The sequence below is a fragment of the Mya arenaria genome, chromosome 10 (genome assembly GCF_026914265.1).
Source record: "Mya arenaria isolate MELC-2E11 chromosome 10, ASM2691426v1".
In the NCBI taxonomy this organism is placed as follows: Eukaryota; Metazoa; Mollusca; class Bivalvia; order Myida; family Myidae; genus Mya; species Mya arenaria.
The window spans coordinates 49,888,024-49,909,423 of NC_069131.1; the positions used below are offsets into that span (position 1 = coordinate 49,888,024).

At 36.7% G+C, this 21,400-nt stretch overlaps 1 protein-coding gene across 4 annotated transcripts in view; it reads right to left on the minus strand.

Annotated features, from left to right (window-relative positions):
• Positions 1 to 2,832: 2,832 nt before the first annotated feature.
• Positions 2,833 to 21,400, minus strand: part of LOC128206672 (uncharacterized) — a 31,746-nt gene continuing 13,178 nt past the window's right edge. For 3 of the 4 annotated variants that reach the window (XM_052909281.1, XM_052909280.1, XM_052909279.1), the window contains exons 3-7: positions 9,190 to 9,377; positions 8,332 to 8,394; positions 7,021 to 7,152; positions 5,785 to 5,995; positions 2,833 to 5,044 (exon numbers count right to left, since the gene is read on the minus strand). In XM_052909281.1, coding sequence (XP_052765241.1) covers positions 4,431 to 5,044; positions 5,785 to 5,995; positions 7,021 to 7,152; positions 8,332 to 8,394; positions 9,190 to 9,377 — 1,208 coding nt within the window. In that variant the 3' untranslated portion in view covers positions 2,833 to 4,430. The remainder of the gene's footprint in view (positions 5,045 to 5,784; positions 5,996 to 7,020; positions 7,153 to 8,331; positions 8,395 to 9,189; positions 9,378 to 21,400) is intronic. The other variant, XM_052909282.1, reaches the window with a different exon arrangement.

Consider the following 21,400-nt stretch of genomic DNA (forward strand, 5'->3'; position numbering starts at 1 on the left):
GGACACGACCCCCTTTGAGTGTAAGGCCATGGAGACCGCCCCCTTTGAGTGAAAGGCCAATGACACGACCCCCTTTGAGTGTTAGGCCAAGGACACGACCCCCTTAGAGTGTAAGGCCATGGACACCGCCCCTTTGAGTGTAAGGCCATGGACACGACCCCCTTTGAGTGTAAGGCCAAGGACACCGCCCCCTTTCAGTGTAAGGCCATGGACACAGCCCCCTTTGAGTGTAAGGCCATGGACACGACCCCTTTGAGTGTAAGGCCATGGACACGACCCCCTTTGAGTGAAAGGCCATGGACACGGCCCCCTTTGAGTGTAAGGCCAAGGACACGACCCCCTTCGAGTGTAAGGCCATGGACACGACCCCTTCGAGTGTAAGGCCATGGACACCGCCCCCTTTGAGTGTAAGGCCATGGACACGACCCCCTTTGAGTGTAAGGCCATGGACACGACCCCCTTTGAGTGTAAGACCATGGACACGACCCCCTTTGAGTGTAAGGCCATGGACACGACCCCCTTTGAGTGAAAGGCCATGGACACGACCCCCTTTGAGTGTTAGGCCAAGGACACGACCCCTTCGAGTGTAAGGCCAAGGACACAGCCCCCTATGAGTGTAAGGCCGAGGACACAGCCCCCTTTGAGTGTAAGGCCGAGGACACCGCCCCCTTTGGGTGTAAGGCCAAGGACACCGCCCCCTTTGGGTGTAAGGCCAATGACACCGCCCCCTTTGAGTGTAAGGCCGAGGACACAGCCCCCCCCCCCCCCCCCCCCCCCTGAGTGTTAGGCCAAGGACACAGCCCCCTTTGAGTGTAAGGTCAAGGACACAGTCCATTTCGAGTTTGAAGCTAAGGACATCGTCCCTTTAAGCCCAAGGCCACGCACACAGTCCCCTTTTGACAATTTGGCAAAGGACACCGTCCTTTTTAATTTGAGGCCAAGGACACAGCCTTGAGTTTAAGGCAAGGACTTTGCTTCAATAAAGGCCTAGAGCACAACCTCCATTGCGTTTAAAGGCAAGGAGAGCCCTCTTTGATTTTTTAGGCGAAGGACACAGTCCCCTTGGAGATGGAGGTCAAGGACATAGCTCCCTTTGAGTTTTAAAGACACGGTTTCTTAAGAGGACAGGTACACAGCCTCGTTTGATGCCAAGGTGTTTGACAGGCCCTTGTGTTTTAGGCCAATTACTCAGCCTCGTTAGAAGCATAGGACACAGCCTCCATTGAGCTTGAGGCCAAAAACAACCTTATTAGAGGCCAAGGACACAACACTTTGAGGCGAAGGGCACAGCCCTCTTTGAATATTAGGCCAAGAACACAGCCCTCTTTGAGTTTGAGGCCAAAGATGCAGCCTCTTTAGCGGCAACAGACACAGCGCTCTTTGAGTATAAGGCGAGGGGCACAGCCCCCTTTGAGGTAGAGGCGAACGACACAGCCCCCTTTGAGTTTACGGCCAAGGACACGGAACTCTTTGAGTGAGAGTCGAAGGACACAACTCTCTTTGAAGTTAAGGCCAATGTGACAGCCCACCTTTGAATATGATTCAGAAGGCCAATGTCACAGTCTTAACTCCTTTGAATTGTATAATGATTTTTTGAAGGTCAAGGTCACAGTCTGCTTGTGAACTCAGTTCGCTAATCAATGTCGAGGCCACCAGTTATTCTTCTGTTCGAAAATCAAGGTCACGGTCCCCCTTTGAACTTCGAGTTCGAAGAGCAATGTCCGAGCCCGCATTAAGATTTGCAATACGGCGCATAGAACCACTGTTGCCGCTACAGATCCGAGATGAAAGCAGGCTTGTTTCAGGTAATGCGCGACCTTGATGCGCGACCTTGATTCAAGTATAATTCGAAAATGTTTTCTTGATATAGTTTGTGTCTGTCAGCAGGTCACGAAAAACCTAAATCAACATGTTGAAACATGTGTATTTATGACTGTAGGTGAATTGTTGTCATTAACGTTACAATTTTAAGTTAAAAGGTGATTTAACATAATTATAAACTATGAATTTTGAGAAAGAATTACTGAAAGGTTTTCTTAGATGATATTAAGTAGTCTTTTAACAATGCTGGAACAATATACTGAACTTTTGGTGTAATTATAATTGTGATGTTTTGCGTGATTGATGTCATAATCTGGGATATGAACGCAGATATGAAAGCCCGGGCAAGTCCCCACCCTGCTGGGACGAATTGCGTGTGAAACCCCCGCCAAATGCCCCCGCACCCAAGGGACTAGGTAAGGCCCATTCCACGCTATATTTGACGGGAAGACAAAACCACCACAATCACCCGGCACTGCGGGGCCACCTGGAAGGTAAAAACACGGCCCATTTCCTCGGCTATCCCCGGTATACACCCGGATCTGGGTAATGGAGTGTATATTTCGGGTGTGATTTCATCAGATTTGGTGGCTGTGGTGAACCTTTGTGCCAAGTTCGATTTCAGCTTCACTTCTGTTTCAGACAGACGGACGAAATTGGGCAACCGCATGACAGGAAGCCTATGACATGTAGTGAATGAAATATAACGTGGATGATTGGTGTACAGGCGCTAAGCTAGGGCCAATTTAGGATTAGTTTTTTTAATTAGTTGCTATCCGACAACTATCTACGTAAAAAAGTCACTATTGTTTTACGTAGATAGTTGTCGGATAGCATGTTAACGCCTTCACACGCCCCCCCCCCCCCCCCCCCCCCCCCTTCGTGTGTGGTTTTTTTTAATTCGGGGGTTTTCGTATGACAAACAGTTCTAACTGTCAAAATTCATTACACAACTGCGTATTTGCGTACAGTCAGCTATGTGCCAGGTGTAGATTTATTCAACAAGAAAAAGACATTACAACCAACTTTTATTGAAATGCTGATGCCATTCTCGTTAGCACATATCATGATATTAGTAAAATATACAGAACATACTAAACAATCGTACAAACATTTCAGTATATACCGCGTTCATACACACATATCAATGAGTCAATCATCATTCTCAACATTTAATCGAAGTATTTCAAATCGTGGCAAGAAATATGAATTTTGTCACAATGGTATAAATGAAGGATTATCATTTTTAAAACATGAACAAAGTAGGTTAACTTCATTCTAAGAAGTAACAAAAGGAGCTTGTTTCTATTCTTTTTGTGCCAGATTTTAATTGCAAGCAGATATGTTTTGAAGACTATTTTGTTTCTCCTTTTAGAATATATATTTTATATAATTTCAATGACCATAGCCTATGGCATAGGAACACCTTCACTGAAAATCGACATCCCGGCCCCAAATTTCACGAATTTTCTTAATTCTCTTAACACGATCAAACTGAGCTAACTGTTTTATTTTGGAAAAAAATGTGTAATGTTTCATTTTTTAAGAGTTTTTTTAACTTCTGAGAATTATCTTTATGATGTTCAGTATTAACCGTTGTTCATTAGTAAAAAACTCAAATAAGCTTCTTAAGCTTGTTAAGCGTAAGAAGTTTCGAGAAAATTGGGTCCGTTCTTCTTATTTTAGGCCGGGAATCGGAAAGAAACAGCATTGTTTTAAGGCGTTCATACTATGACAAGTTAATGTTTGTTAATGTTGATTAATCGTTGTCAGACCCGGCGCAACCCGTCGACCACTTAAACTTGATAAATACTTGTATGAGTTTACATTAACCAGCTAAGTGTTCAAAATGTACGTTCTTTTTTTCTGGTCATGCCTTTTGTTTAATAATGACAGCTGGTTTACCAAAATATCTGTATAAGACAAATTTGAAAGAAAACTGCCATCCCATTGGACAAAATATAATTAAGAACACCAATAAACACGTATCGATATGTAACATAAGGATTGACCTAATCATATTACGTGACTTCACAATGCTGACGTTAATGCTGATAGAGTATATTCAAATACATAAACTTGTTGGGTACAAGATAAGTCGTAACACCATATAGTCGTACCACCGAATAGTCGTACCACTACGAGGTCGCGTCAGATTTGGAGAAATCGTCCCAAGTATAAAAATTCAAATTTTATCATAATATACAAAGAAATAATATTCATTCCGATAACTATCACATAATGTACACGCAATGATACATATTATGCTATAAAGGATTGCAAAAAGGCATTTTACCCATGATGACAATGAGTCAATGTTCTGAAAGTTTTGGACCCATCAAATACACAAGTAGTATAAGTCCGTACCCTAAGATGTCACCAGCCTCACTTTCAAAGGCATTTGCTGCACAAATTATGATAAAAGCAACAACCGTATCTGAATGTTTTCTCTACTGTGTTAGCATTTTAACTGCGTAGACCACAATTTGAAATGTAAGTATCTCCCTTGCTACACAATTTCAAACATTCGTCATAAATTTTGACCCCCTGAAACATTTGTTACCCAGAGATAGGCGACAAATAGTGGTCAAAATTATCAGTAGAGTTCGTTAACTTTGCCCAACGGCTGCTGGTTTTAATGGCGTCATTTCCGCGTTCGAATCCTGGACTGCGTTATTGTGCGACATCGCTCCCAAGTCGGTATCCACAGAAACGGGCACTGCTTTTGGCGGTGATGGTTCGAACAGGTCATGTGATGATTTCATGAGCGTTGATTGGTCGATAGGTTCCTGCTTGAATGTCATTGGTTGTTCGCCGTTATATGCCATCGCATTCTCCATTTTGTAAACTGTGTAATTTGATTGGTCAGAATCCAATGACGTAGGCATCGGTTCAGTTTTCACTGGCAAACACATTGGCTTAGGCGATAGAGAAGCGGAAACAGGCGGATTAAAGTTCATCAAACTAGCTAAGTTGGGGTTATTTTTAGTAACTGAATGCTGATCTCGGTCCATGGACTGTGAATATGCCTTAGCGTACATCATTTCCTGTGATGATGGTGGCCGATAGCCGCTACTGACGGGAGCGTTCAGCTGGGACACGAGGGCACCAACCGGAAGTAGCGGGGGCGGCTGAGGATTGTTGAGTGCTGCCAGGACGGCACTTCCGCCATGGGTCTGGTACATGTTCTGGTAAGCTGAAACCTGCGTCTTCATGTCTTGCACTGAAAAACATAGCAATGTTAGTGTTTATAAGGCGGGTTATTCATACACAGCTCCCATACAGTAAGATTCTAGTCAATGACATGATTTCACTCAAATATAAAAATTGTAACCACGTGAGTTTTTCCAACCTATACTTGAGCCGAAAATAAGCTTTATTCACAACTCACAACTGCACACCGTTACTTCTACACAAGTATTATAAAATTTTAATCTTCAATGTTTTCAAAACAATTTCCAGTCTGAAATGGTGAATTTTGCTCCTCCCCCTAGTTCCGCTAGTGATAAAAGCTCATTTCTAGCAACTAACTCTGTTAACGTTAATATTAAATATGGATGCATGGTGACCCCATATAAGTTTGGTATCATTCGAAGAGTTTTTAGTAACTGATTACTAATTATGATATACCGTCGAACCTCATTGGCTCAAACTCACAGGGACAGGTGAAAATACCTCGAGCCTCGAATAATTCGCGCCAAGCGGAAATGCTTACATACAGTATAAAGAAATCGGTCCTTTATATCAAGTTCGAGCCAACGTGGAAATCGAGCTAAACGAATTCGAGCCAACGGGGTTCGACTGTGTACATAAAAAGTACAGGCTCAGCATACATTAAGTTATTGTAGTCAGTCTATTTGCTCTTTATTTCAAATGAAATCGGAGTTAAAACGACTTATTTTGCAACCTATCATTGATCCAAACTTTAACCTGTTTAGTAACTTTAATAGTTTGACTACATACTGGATGCGTTGATAGGCGATTCGTTTCGCTGACTCAAATCGAGTAACCCTGTTGGCGAGTGGGCGGAGCTCATAGACTGTGACGTCATATGGGAGTGAGATGAGTGCGCATGCGCACTGGAATCCTTCGACCCCTTCTTACCGCTGGAGGTCCGTGGTTTTCGTTTTCTCGTTTGGATGCCATCTTTCTTCATGGACATTGGGCGGTTCACCTGCAATTAATACAAGCAATAATATTTACACCTCAACATCCATTCCTTAAATGAACTGCATTTCGGCAATTGCGTTCATCAATCGATGAACGCAACATCTTCGGATATGTTCGGATCATAAATCATTGTATAACAATATACATGAAAGCTATTGATCTTGTTATTGGTTGTATTGTGTCTGCAGGTCCCGTAAAATATAGATCAACATTTTTAAAAGTGTTAGTTTATTATATTTTAAATATATTGGTACCAGAAGTGTTTCAATTGTACGTTTTAATGTGCTTTCAAGTGGTTGATCTTTTCCCGCGTTATTGTGACGTCATTTGAAAAAAAATGTTTCCGGTTATAGCCGGGTCGTTCTTTTTACAGAATGGATAAGAACGGATTACTGAAAAGTTTTCTTAAATGAAATGAAGTATTTTTTGACAATTCTTGAATGAAATAATGAACTATTGGTGTAAATATAAGAAATAAATTGCCCGATAATAACATCATCCCCGCAATTCATTCCTTAAATAAACAATTATTTTTAACAAACTTCCAAAACTTGTTCATTGGTAGGCCTACTGATGAACAATTATACATAAAAATTGAAATAGATTAAAAGTAGTTGATTTGTGCATTTGTTTGGAATCAATAATACTAAAAAGTAAGTACTAAACAACAGTCTTTTTTAATTTACTTAGTATTTCAACTTGTTAACGACGACGTCACAAGTGTTAACCATGACGTCACGAGTGATATGACTATACCATGGCTTTAGTTATATTTTGAACATAATATGTAAAATCTTAATGATTAAAGGAGCGGAGGGAGAGATGCCAGCGACATATAGTCAGTGATACGTTCCTTAACTTAAATTGTATTGTGTTTTCATTAGGCGGGGGATCAAATTTTGACGTCATATCTGTTTAGCATTAAAGTTGCCATTGGATTCCGATAAACGTTTTCACTTTCTATAAATGAAGGTTATAATCTTACGATAGACTAATGACACGTTTCAAATTGCTTGAAAATACCCGTACCTGATGGAGCTTGAAGTAGAGGCCACAGGCGTTACACACCGGCTCGCCTTCCCCGTTCCGCCGCCAAAGCGTGGTCGTCGTCGTGTTACAGTTGGCACACTGTAGACCCATGCGACTCTTGTTGCTGTTCGACTGTGGAATGGGAGATAAATATTACTTGGGAATTCGTGTGTAAAAAGCAAGGGTTTGTTATACAATAATACTTGCAATATATATAACGATACTGCGTGAGTAGATGATAACAGATATGTTGAAATCGAAAGGTCCTGGGTTCACCCACAACAGAATAACGTTGGAGTCGGGAGCGGATCAAGGAATTGACGCTGGGGGGGGGGGGACTTTTTACAATTTTAATCCGAAACAGTGCATTTTAAGCGTATTTAATTAATTCTTTTCTCCGATATTGACATAAAAAGTTAAATTAAAAGATTTAAAGGGGTAACTGGGAGGGGGGGGGGGGCGGTCGCCGCCCAATGGAACCGCTTATGGGAATTTGGTACCAGTAGCTCCCTTTTCTGGTGCTCGGTTTAGAGGGTAAAACTTGGAAGTTTGGAGTTCCTTGTACTTGTTTAAATTAAGAGAAATTGTTTGTCATGTTTATATGCTCTACATCTGTTTTAAATAATGTCGTGACGGCACACAGCGGGGTCAAGCCATAATGCAGTCAATGGGCCAGACATACTTTTAGAAACAGAAATAAACGACATGTCGCAGATGGTTCACTGTAACCCCATGCGGCGCTTAGAAATTAATGGTAGCCCAAATTTCACATCTATGCAGATATCATGTCAGTTTGAAATATTTTCCCTAAAAGTAATAACATCATGTTAGATTGTAAGGCTCTTACATAGCTCTCATTTCTGGACTGTGTAAAGAACGGTAAATTGTACTAAAGAATAATCGTAATAAAAAATAAGGGTTGTCTTTCTTGGTACTTGTGTGCGTAGGAAGGGAAATAAATATGATCTGAGAATACAAATAATGTTATTGCAAGGGTTGTCTCCTTTATTTTGTTTGCACGATTATTTTTACTGTTTGTCACATGAACGTCGGAAACGAATGTCATTTTCATAAAAAAAAAACAAATATTATTATACGGGAATAATTGTTTTTCAATATAAAAATACTAGTGTTTGAATTACTAGTAGATGTTTTATGACAAAATATACTATTACATGCATAAAATAAAGCAAAATTGATTATGCTAAATGGTTATAAGCCTTCAAAAGTATTACACTTTTTTGGGTACACATTTGTATCAATAGGAACGGATTGATGTATAAGCTATGTATCGTTTTCGCTGTTACCTACCTTGTCATATTTCTGGTCATATTTCTGGTCATACTTTCGTATCTTCTCCTCTGGAGGATCATCCTGAAAAATTAAACAAGAAATTATCATAGTGTAAGTTCGAGATTGTTTGTTCTTAAAAATGTTGAACTCCATCGTCGGCAACCACGGCACTGTCTTCCGTTACACTTCATACGTATACAACGAAGCATAGCGTAGAGTGTATCGGGGGTATCCGACGATGGGTGACTGACAGTATATACTATTTAACAACATACACTTCCTGACCAACTTTGGTGATGATCGGAAAGATGCTTTTAAAGATATAAATCGGACAATTTACCGATTTTGAGGTAATTTAAGGGGCGATAAATCTCGAGTGACTAAAGTGATGTGGCTGGTTATCGATCTTCTCCGAGATATTGCGCCCATTCACATTCTTACCAAATTTGGTGAAGATTGCTCCTAAAGATATTGATCGGACAACAAACTTGACGCCGCCCGACTGCACGTACGCCGCAGGCGGAAATATAATACGCCCCTTTTGTATGAATACTTTCACTTTCACTTTAGTCAATGTATTGGCTTCTGTTTTGTGAATTTATATATAAACGAATAATGATTTCATTACGAAAGACTCATTGTGAAATTTCAGCTTGAGATTTCGTGCATGACCATGAATTCGACAATTCGTAAAAACATGTAATCGCTAAGATGCAAACATGAAATCGTGAATTCATGAAGTTGGACTCATACATCCGTGAATATAAAATCATTAATTCATGAAAGTGAAATGTGGCAAGGAGTATTTCGTAGATTACAGACGATATTTTATCATTACACGTGGTACCACGCATCCTGTGGTCTCTGTCAACTTACCGCTGTGGAAGGCGACGATTTACCCTGGTATCGATTGATGGTGTTGACTTTGTGATGAAGGCCGCACGCGTTACAGAGGTAGTGGCCGGTTCCGTCCCTCCGCCACATAGGGGTGGAGATGGCCCCGCAGTTGACACATTCCCGGCCCTCGGCATAGTAGTCTTCGTCTGAATAAATATTTATTTTGTCTTTAATAGCATACATATATATATGCTTTGGTCAAAGTATAGGTTGATTCATCTATCATATATATGTACAGAAATAGTCTCTGAGCTGGCCAATCGCTACATTCTGTAAACCAAACCACCTTAAGGGACGTACGTCAACGTAGGTGTTAAAAAGATCGTTCCAGACTGTTGGGCGGTCTAAACAATAGGCAATCTTCACAAGAGACAACATGAAAACTCCATGAAACACATCTACGTTGCATTTATTTAAGATATTCGCCGTAAGAACGACATGAATTTGAATTATATGCTTATCAATGAGCCGATTGTTCAGAATTTCGTTAAAGTTATTAACGTTGTTAAAATAATCATTGTTAACTTTAAACGGTGAACTATTTTGTAACATGCTCATATATTTAGATAAAAACGTAAATCTGAAGCAGGTTTCTCGAACCGTTTTAGGTCGGAAAAGGTTCCTTTTAGTTCCACAGCAATAACGGTTTGAAAGTTAACAGCGACGACGTTAACAACGTTGATAACTTTAACAAAGTATTAAACAATCGGCCGATTGATGTTCTACATTTTGACTTTGAACTTTTTGGTGAAGATTGACCATTCATGATTTGAATATTCACAATTATTCAATGGACGAGCAGTAAAAAGGAGTGGGAAATCAAATCTTTAAAAGTTAATAATATTAAACTATTTAGCAGGAAGTTAAAAATCAAGATCGATTCTTAATATTTATATTTCAGTAAAACCAAACTTTTCCCATTTTGAGTTTTGAAAGATCATGAAAACATGGATGTTTGCTCGGCTGTAATGCAATGACAAGATGTGTGTTTACTGTTTGATAAATCACGGCTCTGCTGATAAGATGAAAAATGTCAAAGAAATGATCCAAACTAGGTCTATCAGTAGCCTTTAACATTCGACATATGGTGTATACATGTTTTCGTGTGTGTTTGTAGTTGAGTCAAAGCTGCACTCTCACAGATGGACCGTTTTGACAACTTCTTTTATCTTGGATTGAATATTTGCATAATTTTCTGGACACCAGTAATATAAGACTGCTGACAAAATATCAGACAGCAGTTTTCCTTATTTACTTTCGAAAACTGACGTTTAATGACGATATAAAAGCGTTACTAGCGCTCTAAGAAAATGAGTTTTTCGGCAGTTTACTAAATAATAGAGATCTATAATTCAGTGTGTTGTCTTTAACGACTAAATTAAAGGCAGTAATGCCAAAATGAGCTGGCTCCGAGACAAAAATAAAATAAAATAAAAGTCAAACTGAAAATCTGTGATAGTGCAGCTTTAGAAAGCTAGGAGACCTTTACATAAAAATGTCACGATGAGTCATGATCACTTGTTGAAATACTCTTGCTACCGAGTACATTTTTATTATGGGCCGATTCTTCAGAACTATGTTTAAGTTAACAACGTTGTTAACATCATCGTTGTTAACTTTCAAATATGTATAGCAACGTAAATTTGATTGATACACTTATGATTTTCAGTATTCCTCACAAGATTTGAGACATTTAATATATCATATAAATCACCTTTTAAAGCTAACAACCATTTCGTTAATTACGTTGTTAACAAAAGTTACGTAAACGTATCAAGTATACGGGGAAAACAGGCTGATACATGTACTATCTGTAAAATGTATCCATAATACAATTCAGCTATTACAGGGACCAGTTCAGGTTTTTGTAATATGCGAACAAATGTGATCGTTAAAACTAAGATAATGTGCAAAAAGTGAGAGCGTTAAAACTAAGATACTGCCAGCTGAAACCCTTCAACAATGTTGATATTTGCTCAAATATTGTCTCAAGTATCGTCATTTGAGTCCACGATTTTGAATAACGTTTGTAACCTAATTCAGCAAAAGGCTCAAAGGCTAAGTTATCCTATTGTTTGTGTATGATTTCGTGTGGGTGTGTGGTTTTGTTGTTAGTTTTCTTCTTTTTCCTTGACTATACCGGAGTAAAACCAGAATAACTTTTTATATGTAAAATCTTGTTTTTCTGCAATTTCTGTACTAAATAAGTATTAAGTGTTTTCAGATGCATCATCGAGGTTATTTTTTCACCAAAATATGAGTCAGTCCCTTTAAAGTGCAAATTTGTTTAAGTTTTGCATTATTATGACCGCTCATGAGTTGAAGACACGTGTAGGCCTTTACATCATGCACATCTAGCCTGAATTATTCAAGTTCGTGAGAAGGAATACTTGAAGCACAGGGGTTTCACATTTCTTCTATTAACTTTGCAACTGTGTAGTTTTTGCGTTAAAAGTTTTTTTGCTTTGCTTTTTTCTGCAGTTTAGCGTCTAGTTGTTGAAACAGAATTGTGTCGTAAGCACGCATTTGTACATGTTGGATAAATCTGTTGCAAGTTTTTAAATAATATAACATCGACCCTTGAAGATGCACTCTTACTCCCAGATAAGATTTAACACAATTAACACATTTGTTTTAATATACTCAAAAAGATGAATAAATGTTGAAAACAGTGGTTCTTATGAAGGGTGCCGAGTTTAATTTGAAAGAAAGGTGCAGAAAACGCGGTATTTTTACCGTATGAGACGATAGTTGATTACTAAATCTTTAAGCACTCACCAATCCGGTAATAGTTTTGCATTTTCAGCTATGAAATACACGATATCAATCTTGTTATCTTTAGTAAGATGTTAAAGGTTTATCACTCAAAAGTTATTTTTGTAATTCATGTACATATGTACTGACTTTGAATAGGAGTGTCACTTTGAGTTTTTACTGAATTTGTTAGCTCTATAGTGAATGCAGGTTCCGTTTCCCAGAGTAGAAACCAGATGTCCGTTTTATTTAAGAATTTTGTCGTAAGTTAAAATGAGCTTAGTGTCTATTTTGTTATATATAAGTGGCCATTATTAGAGTTGAAAACAAAGATTAGAATATAAAAAATATCCACTTTTTGCTATCTGTGATGTCCCTTCAGATTTCCGATTTTCGGAGATACGACTTAAATTTATTATGAATCAGTACTCCAGGTATTGACGTCATTTCAGGCTCAAACCCCAGGCCACTTCGGTGAGCTGCGAAACTCTTGACCCTCAGATCATTGGAATGAGCCGTACTAGGCACTTGTAATGGACAATGTTCAAATTGATAGTGTGTGTTGTTACTACTTTCAATACTGATAATTTGTTATGAATTACGTAGCTGTTATCTTTACTTCAGTGTCAAAAATATGTATATTTATTATTTTTATATTTATTTCTGAAAATTTAAAAGACACAGCAGTGGGTGGTCAACGGACAGAGGGATGCCGTAAAGGGCAACGGGGTGGGGCACCCCGCTAGCTGAAACACCGATAATTTATCATCTTATATTGCTGGCAACAAGAACATCAACATATGTTCCGGCCTGTACATGTAAATACATACCAACGCCCGAAATTCATTAATCTTTCAATAAATCATATGGCAAATCAAAACAAATTAACAGAAAACCTTCATCTAGAAAGCGGCAAATGATGTTTTTATTTCCAATTATAAACGGACATTCACCCTCCATCAATGAAAAACATGAACTTTGATACACCGGCCGTGTGGTGGAGTTTGGAGCTATGAAGCATGTATGAACTGGCCGTATATTGGGGATTGGAATTACGCATTGACTCTTATTCGGAACATCTCTCCCATTTTCCATTGAAAACAACCTCGAATGTATGCTGGTACATCAGTAGAAGTTGCTCGTAATATTTTAGATAATAGTATTAATTAATTGTAGTATTTAAATGTGTATTTTGTATAACTAAGTTTAAATTGATTGCCAGTGGAGTGTATTATTACATAAATAATTCAGCTTCCCAAGAGTCAAGTCATTAAGTTTAACCGCTTATTACGATTACTTCACGATCTACTTGAAGCGTAGTTAAATGTTTAGATTTCTGACATTCAAAACCGTCCATATATATCAGAGGTTGTTTCCGATGGAAAATGGCCGAGATATTCCGAATTGTATACTCTCCGGCCTTATGTAGGAGTTTGGAACTACTCATACGCGTAGAATGCAATAGGCAAAAAAATCGAGGCTAACCCTATTGTTTTTTTCTGGTTATGGTATTTTTTGAAGTTGTGTACCATTATGATTGTCTGTCAAATTAATTTCCTTTCATTTAATTCATCACTATGCTCAAACAACATGATGAGAAAGTATGTTGCACAGCATACAACAATGGGTTGGGTAAGTCCGCCTACAAACTGAGGGTGGGGGAGTTGGTGGCAGTGCTGAGATTCTAAATTTATACAAGGGTGCAGATGAAATTATAAACAACAGTTAAAAATTACCGACACAATTGCCCTTTAAACATTATGTTTGCGATTATCTCTCTCTCCCAACCACATACCCCCGCCCCGTCCAAATAGCCCCCCGCCCCCCACACACAGAGAAAAAAGTCTTAACGGAGGTGGAGGTGGTACTTGATACTCCAAAGACAAAAATGCCCTTATAACACTATGCTTTCAAAGTTCCCTCACTAACGCCCGCCGCCGACCAGCCAAAACCCCCACCACCCAAAATAATAAGGAGAAACAAAAACATAACCAAAAGGCTTGAATTTCGAAGCAAAGTATGTGTGAGCACACAGTCTGTTGTATAAACATTGGAAAGAATGGGTCTTTTCATAAAATGTTCCAAGTTGTTTATTTTCTCTGCGATTCGCCACCAGAAACATTTACAGAACAGACGTTCAGAGTGAATGTGAACTCCACAAGTGAAATATGAGATTTTTCTGAGACGTTTCTGTGCATAATGGCATCTAGATTTCTGACAATTATACTGCGTAGTAAAAAAATATTTTCCAACACTTCAGTTATGTTTATGAAGATATGAGAATTGTTTGAAGTATATGTTTTTATTATTATTGATAATGATGACGATGATGATGATGATGATGATGATGATGATGATGATGATGATGATGATGATGATGATGATGATTATTATTATTATTATTATTATTATTATTATTATTATTATAAGAAACATTCATAAAAAAACAAGTTATCAATATCAACGAACATCTTTTCCAAACATAACTTTTTAAAACATTTTGAGGGTTCCACCAAACACTTCAGGGCAATTCTGGGCACAACGTCCCAGCTATTGCCGACTGACCCTATGGTTAGGGAAAAAAGCTCAACCTCACCCCCCCCCCCCGCCCCCCTCCCCTATTTGCCCCAACCCACCTTACAAATATCATAATACCATGGTGTACAATTCAAGTGCACTGCTATTAGCCTTTGACTCTTTGAGGGTAAAATTACTACAGCCACTTAGGTCTTGAAGTGTTTTATAATTGACACAAGTCTAATTTGCCTGCTGAATGTTCATTACACTTTTTGACATATGTAAAGAAACACAATGAGGTTACGTACATTTTCACGACAAAGAAACCTTAAGAATCAGCGATTTAAACACTGAAATTACGTACTTAGCAAGATAACGTCTAAAACAAATGATAAGAGAAAACAGCCAGAATAAAGATTCCGCATCATTGTAACGGTCAATAATGTTAATGTGATATTTAGAAACCCAAATGAGTGCATTCTGATACATAAATCAGTCAAAATTGATGTTTGTTATACATGTGTATGTATTAATTTTTAAAACGAGTGTAACTTTAAGCAATAAATATAAATAAAAAGCTTTATCAGTTCACTGCTGCAAGAATTCATATGAAACCATAGGTGACCAAATAAGTCAAACGTCGGATGTATATGGACGTTTTACAAAATCATAATACTTTACAATTAACAACGCTTCAAGTACATCGTGTAGTAATTTCAATTGTGCAATTAAGTCTAAGGACAATACTCTTAAGAATCGTGTATGCAATTATACTCTTCAATTGCAATCAATTTGAACTAAGTGATAAAACTTACACTTTAACACACTACAACGAATTAATAATAATATAATTATAAATTTTACGAACTTCTTTTACTAACGCACCGGTATAAATCAGATGGTCGTCGTATGGCGGAGATTGCCGAGCCCAATCGGAACTCCTCGGCCATTTTCCATAAAAAAAACAAGCTCGGTGTATATGGACAGTGTACGATGTAAGAATCTTAACATTTAACTACTCGGCAAGTAGATCGCGTAGTAATTCCAATTCAACAGTTCAACTTAATGTCTTTAGTTTACTCTTAGAGAATCTTAATTATATATGCAAAAAAACACTTCATTGACAATCAATGAGTAATACAAAAAACACGTAAGTACATTATAATAAATAGATATTACAATAGATATTATCATAATTAATTTTATGAACTACTTTTATTAACGCACCGGCATACATCAGAGGCTCTTCGTATGGCGGAATTAGCCGAGGAGTTCCGATCGTCGTTTCACCATCTCTAATTAATACTGCCACCTATGCAGCAGGCGGTATCTTTTCTATCATTTCAGCAAAATCATAAAAAACACTTTTTCCTTAGCACAAGTGACAAACTGTATAAATAATGAGCGAAGGGCATGATTTATACCAAAGTCACGTAATTAATTTGCCACCTGTATTTTCGTGGAACTCAAATCTGCAAAACATCGGGCGAACACAAATCATCTTTGATCCGGGCGCGGTATCAAACATTTTTAGTGCTTTTCCATTTGCAACGGCAATAAATTGCTAAAGAAACAATAAATCAATAGGGTTATTTGTCAGTCACGCGCTAATCAGCCCCGCTGGGTGCCCGCAAAGGGGTCCTGGGGAACTTAGCAGGGACCGAGAAATAAACATAGTTCCAGATGTGTTTTATTTTCAGCCACCCAAGAAATTCTTCTGCGATGGAGCATTTTATTCAATGCAATAAGTGCAATCAAAGGCATCTCAGAAAAAAACTTTTATAGTAATAGTATATAATGTGGAATTTTAGTCCCAAGCCAAATATCGGAAGACAGGATGAGAGCGCCGAAATGTAGCTGAAAAACCTTTAATTTGTTTTAATTAACTAATTTGGTCCCAATGTTTAAATCATGAATTTAATTTTAGCATTAATTAACTGCTTTAAAACTACATGGTAGCTTAAATGACTACAGATAAGGCAACTTCAATCAAGCAAAAATTCAAAGGAAATAAATTTTATAACGGTTTTAATTTTATATTCAAAAGTGCCACTAAAGCATAATTGTTCCATCTGACTGTTATGCAGTCTCCATGCAAGCTGTTATGACAAAAACTGCAGACATGCCGACAGACAACCCGGTTGGAATTCTGCTACAACAGCATTCATCATTTGTAAAGCAGTTACCAAAGTCTTAAATGTTTGGTCATGTGCATCTTTGACTCGTGCTTATAAATATTGATGCTCATTTACAAATGCACAACTTAATTCTAGTCATGTTCGGTCAGTTTCTGTTTAAGGTTGGTTTGAAATTGTACATGTTTGCATATCGGCGTCTTTCACATTGGTACATGTATATATATATATATATATATATATATATATATATATATATATATATATATATATATATATATATATATATATATATATATATATATATATATATATATATATATATATATATATATATATATATCGAAATGAAAGTATTGAATGAGCATTCCCAGCCATAAATCTACTTAATATACCATGAGTCTGATATAAATAATATATATGGATTATACAATGGATAAATGACTAAAGAGTCGATCGACTCAATGTCATTAGATTAAATACATGAAGGTCAATGACTTAGGCTTCTTTTCATGGCCATCGAAGGTCAAGTTGAATGCATGACCATTCAATGTCGAAGTCTTGAATTCATGACCATTAAAGGTCAGTCTTGAATTCATGACCATTAAAGGTCAATGTATTGAATTCATGACCATTCAATGTCGAAGTCTTAAATTTATCTTAATTCAATGTCAAACGATGAAATTTAAGACCATTCAAAAGTCTTAAATTCTTAGTCATTCAATTTATTACCATACAATGTCAAAAGTCTTGAATTCATGACCAGTGAAGTCCAAAGTCATGAATTCATCATGACGCAGATTGTGATATTACCTGCCATTGTGTGTTATGGTTGTAATATTTTGCAAGAAAATGCAACAAAAAACAACAACAATGATATGCGACTCAGAGAAAAGGCGAAATTGCATGTCTATTATACATAAACATACTTAACATCAAAGAAATGCAAATCTATATAATATTCTTAATCACATACGATGAAACATTGACCACAATATTTATCAAAACAAGTGTTTATCTTTAAAGTTTACAAGTACTATCAAAATAATTGTCTTATTAATTGGATTGATACTCTAAACAAAAGTATCCTTACCACTCAAATAGAACTTGGCCAAAAGTTTAATATCAGCATCAAGATCCATTATCACGCCCAGGTTTTCATGCACGAATTATTTTATCAAAAGTTAAAATCTTATATATTCCAGCATTTTGCAGTTAAAACCAAACTTTTCAGACAGCCATCCGGCTCCCGAGTCCCCGTTAAATGTCGAAGTGAGTAGAGCTCTTGAGAGACTGAGGCAAAACATGTTAATGTGACTTAGGGGCGTAGCTTTGTTGAAAGGAGAGGGGGGGGGGGGTGCGGTGGAGGGGGGGGGGTCAACGAATACAGTATTTGTCGCATTGTTAAAACCTTGTAACCTATAATTTGTTAAGGTTTCTTCTTGAGGAATTTAGCTTTGTTAAGTGGTTAAATACCTTAAATATGCTTAAACGAGGCATAAAATGTTATAAATGATTCCAATGAAGGGTCCTTCCAAGAAAAATCTTACGCTGCTAGAGTGCTTTTGTACATTAACACACATAATCTTTAAAACTAAGCTTTAAACATAGGGTTTTAGCAAGAATTTAAATGGACAAGTTGCTGTAAAAGAGGGACTCCATGCTAAGGGAAAAGAGGGTACATTGTATTATTCTGTGGAAATTTTGAACATTACAAATTTGACGAAACATGATAGAAATTATGTTAAATTAAAGTCATTATAGATTTTACTGCCCAAAATGAAAAGTTCGTCCCTATTTACAATCACAATAGAGGTTTAATCAAAGCAAAATGCAGCACCCTTCCGTTGCCCTTAAGCTAAACCGAATAAACACAAACTTAAATGATACTTAAAAGTATTTCAGTATCTTGAATGAAAAATATTTGTGGGCTAGCTACGCCCTTGTCCAAATCTCTGTGAAATCGGACACCGGACTTTGACGAGAGAAAGAGGACCTTCCTGATGCGGTATTCACAAAACGTTTACTTAAGTCATTTTCATAAGTATCTTACCGGTCGTGTGCTATTATAACTCAATCATATCAAAATACTTTGTTTTCATTAACTTTGTGAAATATTGATACGCTACTGCTTGAAAAACTGATTTTTTTTTATTTTTTGAAACTGACTATGGCTAATTTAAGAAATCAACATACCAGTCCTGTTATAAAGTTAAAACATTGGGACATACGCAAATATTTGAAACTTTTTTTTCTATTCATTTATTGTCAAAAATCGTATCTGTATATCGTATATGTTCTAAGAAAAGATCCGAATCCCACATTAAAGTGAACTTAGATATGTGTATCAGTGTATAGGCTAGTCAATGATTTGGGAAACACACTTATTGCAATACCGCTGATTTTCGTATCCTAAGTTCAAGCAGTTATCAAGATGGTTCAATAAATGCTATTTTTCTTGGAATATATTTCACTGATTTTACATAAAGATATTTTCCCTCGGAGGCAAGTTAGCATATAGAAGTATCATGTATGTTTAGTCGGCAAATATATCACAGGGAAATATGTGGATTGTAAACACAAAAACCCACAGTGGAAATTTTACCCTTGTGGGCAATTTTGTCTCATGTTTGGGGGTGGGGTGAGTTTGACCCCCGGGGATTTCGGTTCACATAAAACGCAAATTACCCAATAATATATGTATACAAATAAATGAACATTTTCTCTCTATTTTACTCAAATTTATGCGGAAGGTAATATTTAGATAGATCTTATGTTTGTCGAACATGTGCCATGTTGTCACTGGCTCGAGTGAACGAACTAAAATGCCAATGTTTATTTTGACATACACAGACATCACATTGCACTAAAATACACTCTGGGTTTATTTGCTGAAGGCTAGGGGGAATGTATTTATTTATTTATTTGTAGTTACTCATGTATTTTTATGTTGACACAACTTTTTAATCCTTCATTTTAACACTTATAATATTCACTGACTCATTCATTCATTCATTGGTTTGCATGACATTTCATTAATTCAATAATCAATTCCATATTCATTTATCAATAATTACTACCGGATTATAATAATTCAATAATGATTAGTTACTCTCGTTCGAAAATTAATTGAATTAAAAAACAACAACATATTTTTAATCATCATCAACAATTTACAATCCATCATCATCATCATCATCATCATCATCATTTTTGTACTGTACTTTTTTATGTTCACAAAATAATAATTAAAATGTATATATAAATATGATTTCTTATCAATTTCATTATTATTACTACTACTATTATTATTACTATTATTACTATCATCATCATCATCATCATCATCATCATCATCATCATCATCATCATCATCATCATCATCATCATCATCATCATCATCATCATCATCATCATCATCATCATCATCATTTTTACACGAAGTCAAACTCACCGAAGTGTTGCTGATACTGAAACTGTTCCTGGTTTTGACAGAAATAATCAAACTGTGGCAATATCCCATTATATGACATCATCTTGGCACAATATTATATTTCTTAACTAACTTATTCTTATCTCAAAACGATTAAAACTCTATCATTCATGTACTGATATAATTTGCTATAACTTATAAGCCAATTCAGTTTGTCCAAATAATACGCCAGCAAAGTTCGACTGATAAAGAAATTCTCTAACTGAACACTTCGCACATGTATATGATGAATCTGGGATGGATACAAAAGTGTCTGTTTATGACTTCGCATAATTATGTCAGATGTCACATTGATGCGGATTACCTCGGTACTATCCGACATGTATACATACTTATTAGGGGAGGAAGTGTCACAGTTGAATAAACACGTAATAAATCGAGCGTAGAATAAACAATAGAACCGTTTATTGCTTGATTGGAATTTTTGGCACGTGGGTGACACATGTGTATTTTTGTTGGATAAAGATGTAAAATAAAATTTTAAGGACTTTATAGCACTTTAGACAATTAATCTTTGTTTTCAACTTTCATTTTATAAATGTTAAACTTTGATTTTTTTTTTTTACTTTTAGATTACAAGTTTACAAGTTAAAATTTAAAAATCGTTATAACATTTCGTCATTTTTTTTATCGAGATGTATTAAATAATTATGGTGAACGCTTTAAAAGCTGCACTCTCACAGATTTACCGTTTTGACAACTTTTTTTTATTTTGTTGTCTTGGAATGAACCAATTTCTGCGTAAATATCTGCAAACTAATGGTATATGACCACTGACAAAAGATTAGATCGCAGATTTTCATATTTACGTTCGAAAATTGATGTTTTATGTCTTGAACCGTTACTAACGGTTTAAGAAAAATGCATAAAACATCAATTTTTGAAATTAAATATGAAAATCTGCGATCTGAATTTTTGTCAGCAGTCTTATACCACTTGTATTTCATACAATTTTGAATAAATTGGCTAGTTCCAAGACAAAAAATAAAAAAAGTTGTCAAAACGTTCAATCTGTGAGAGTGCAGCTTTAAACACCGCTCTTGGTTATGGTAGAAATGTCGAATGGACTATAAAAAAAGGAAAATAATCCTCTTTCGTTTCTCAAAATGTACTTTCGTTTCCCACTGCATATACCCCCAGCCAAAACCACCGGAAAAGTAAGCACAAATTATACCCATCTTTAACTGCAAAAAGAGAACCCAGGAATACATACAAAACTTGACTAAGGCGTATTTTTTTGTGTTTCCACTTACACCGACCGTCCTTATTTTTTTCGTTCCTAAAAGATGTA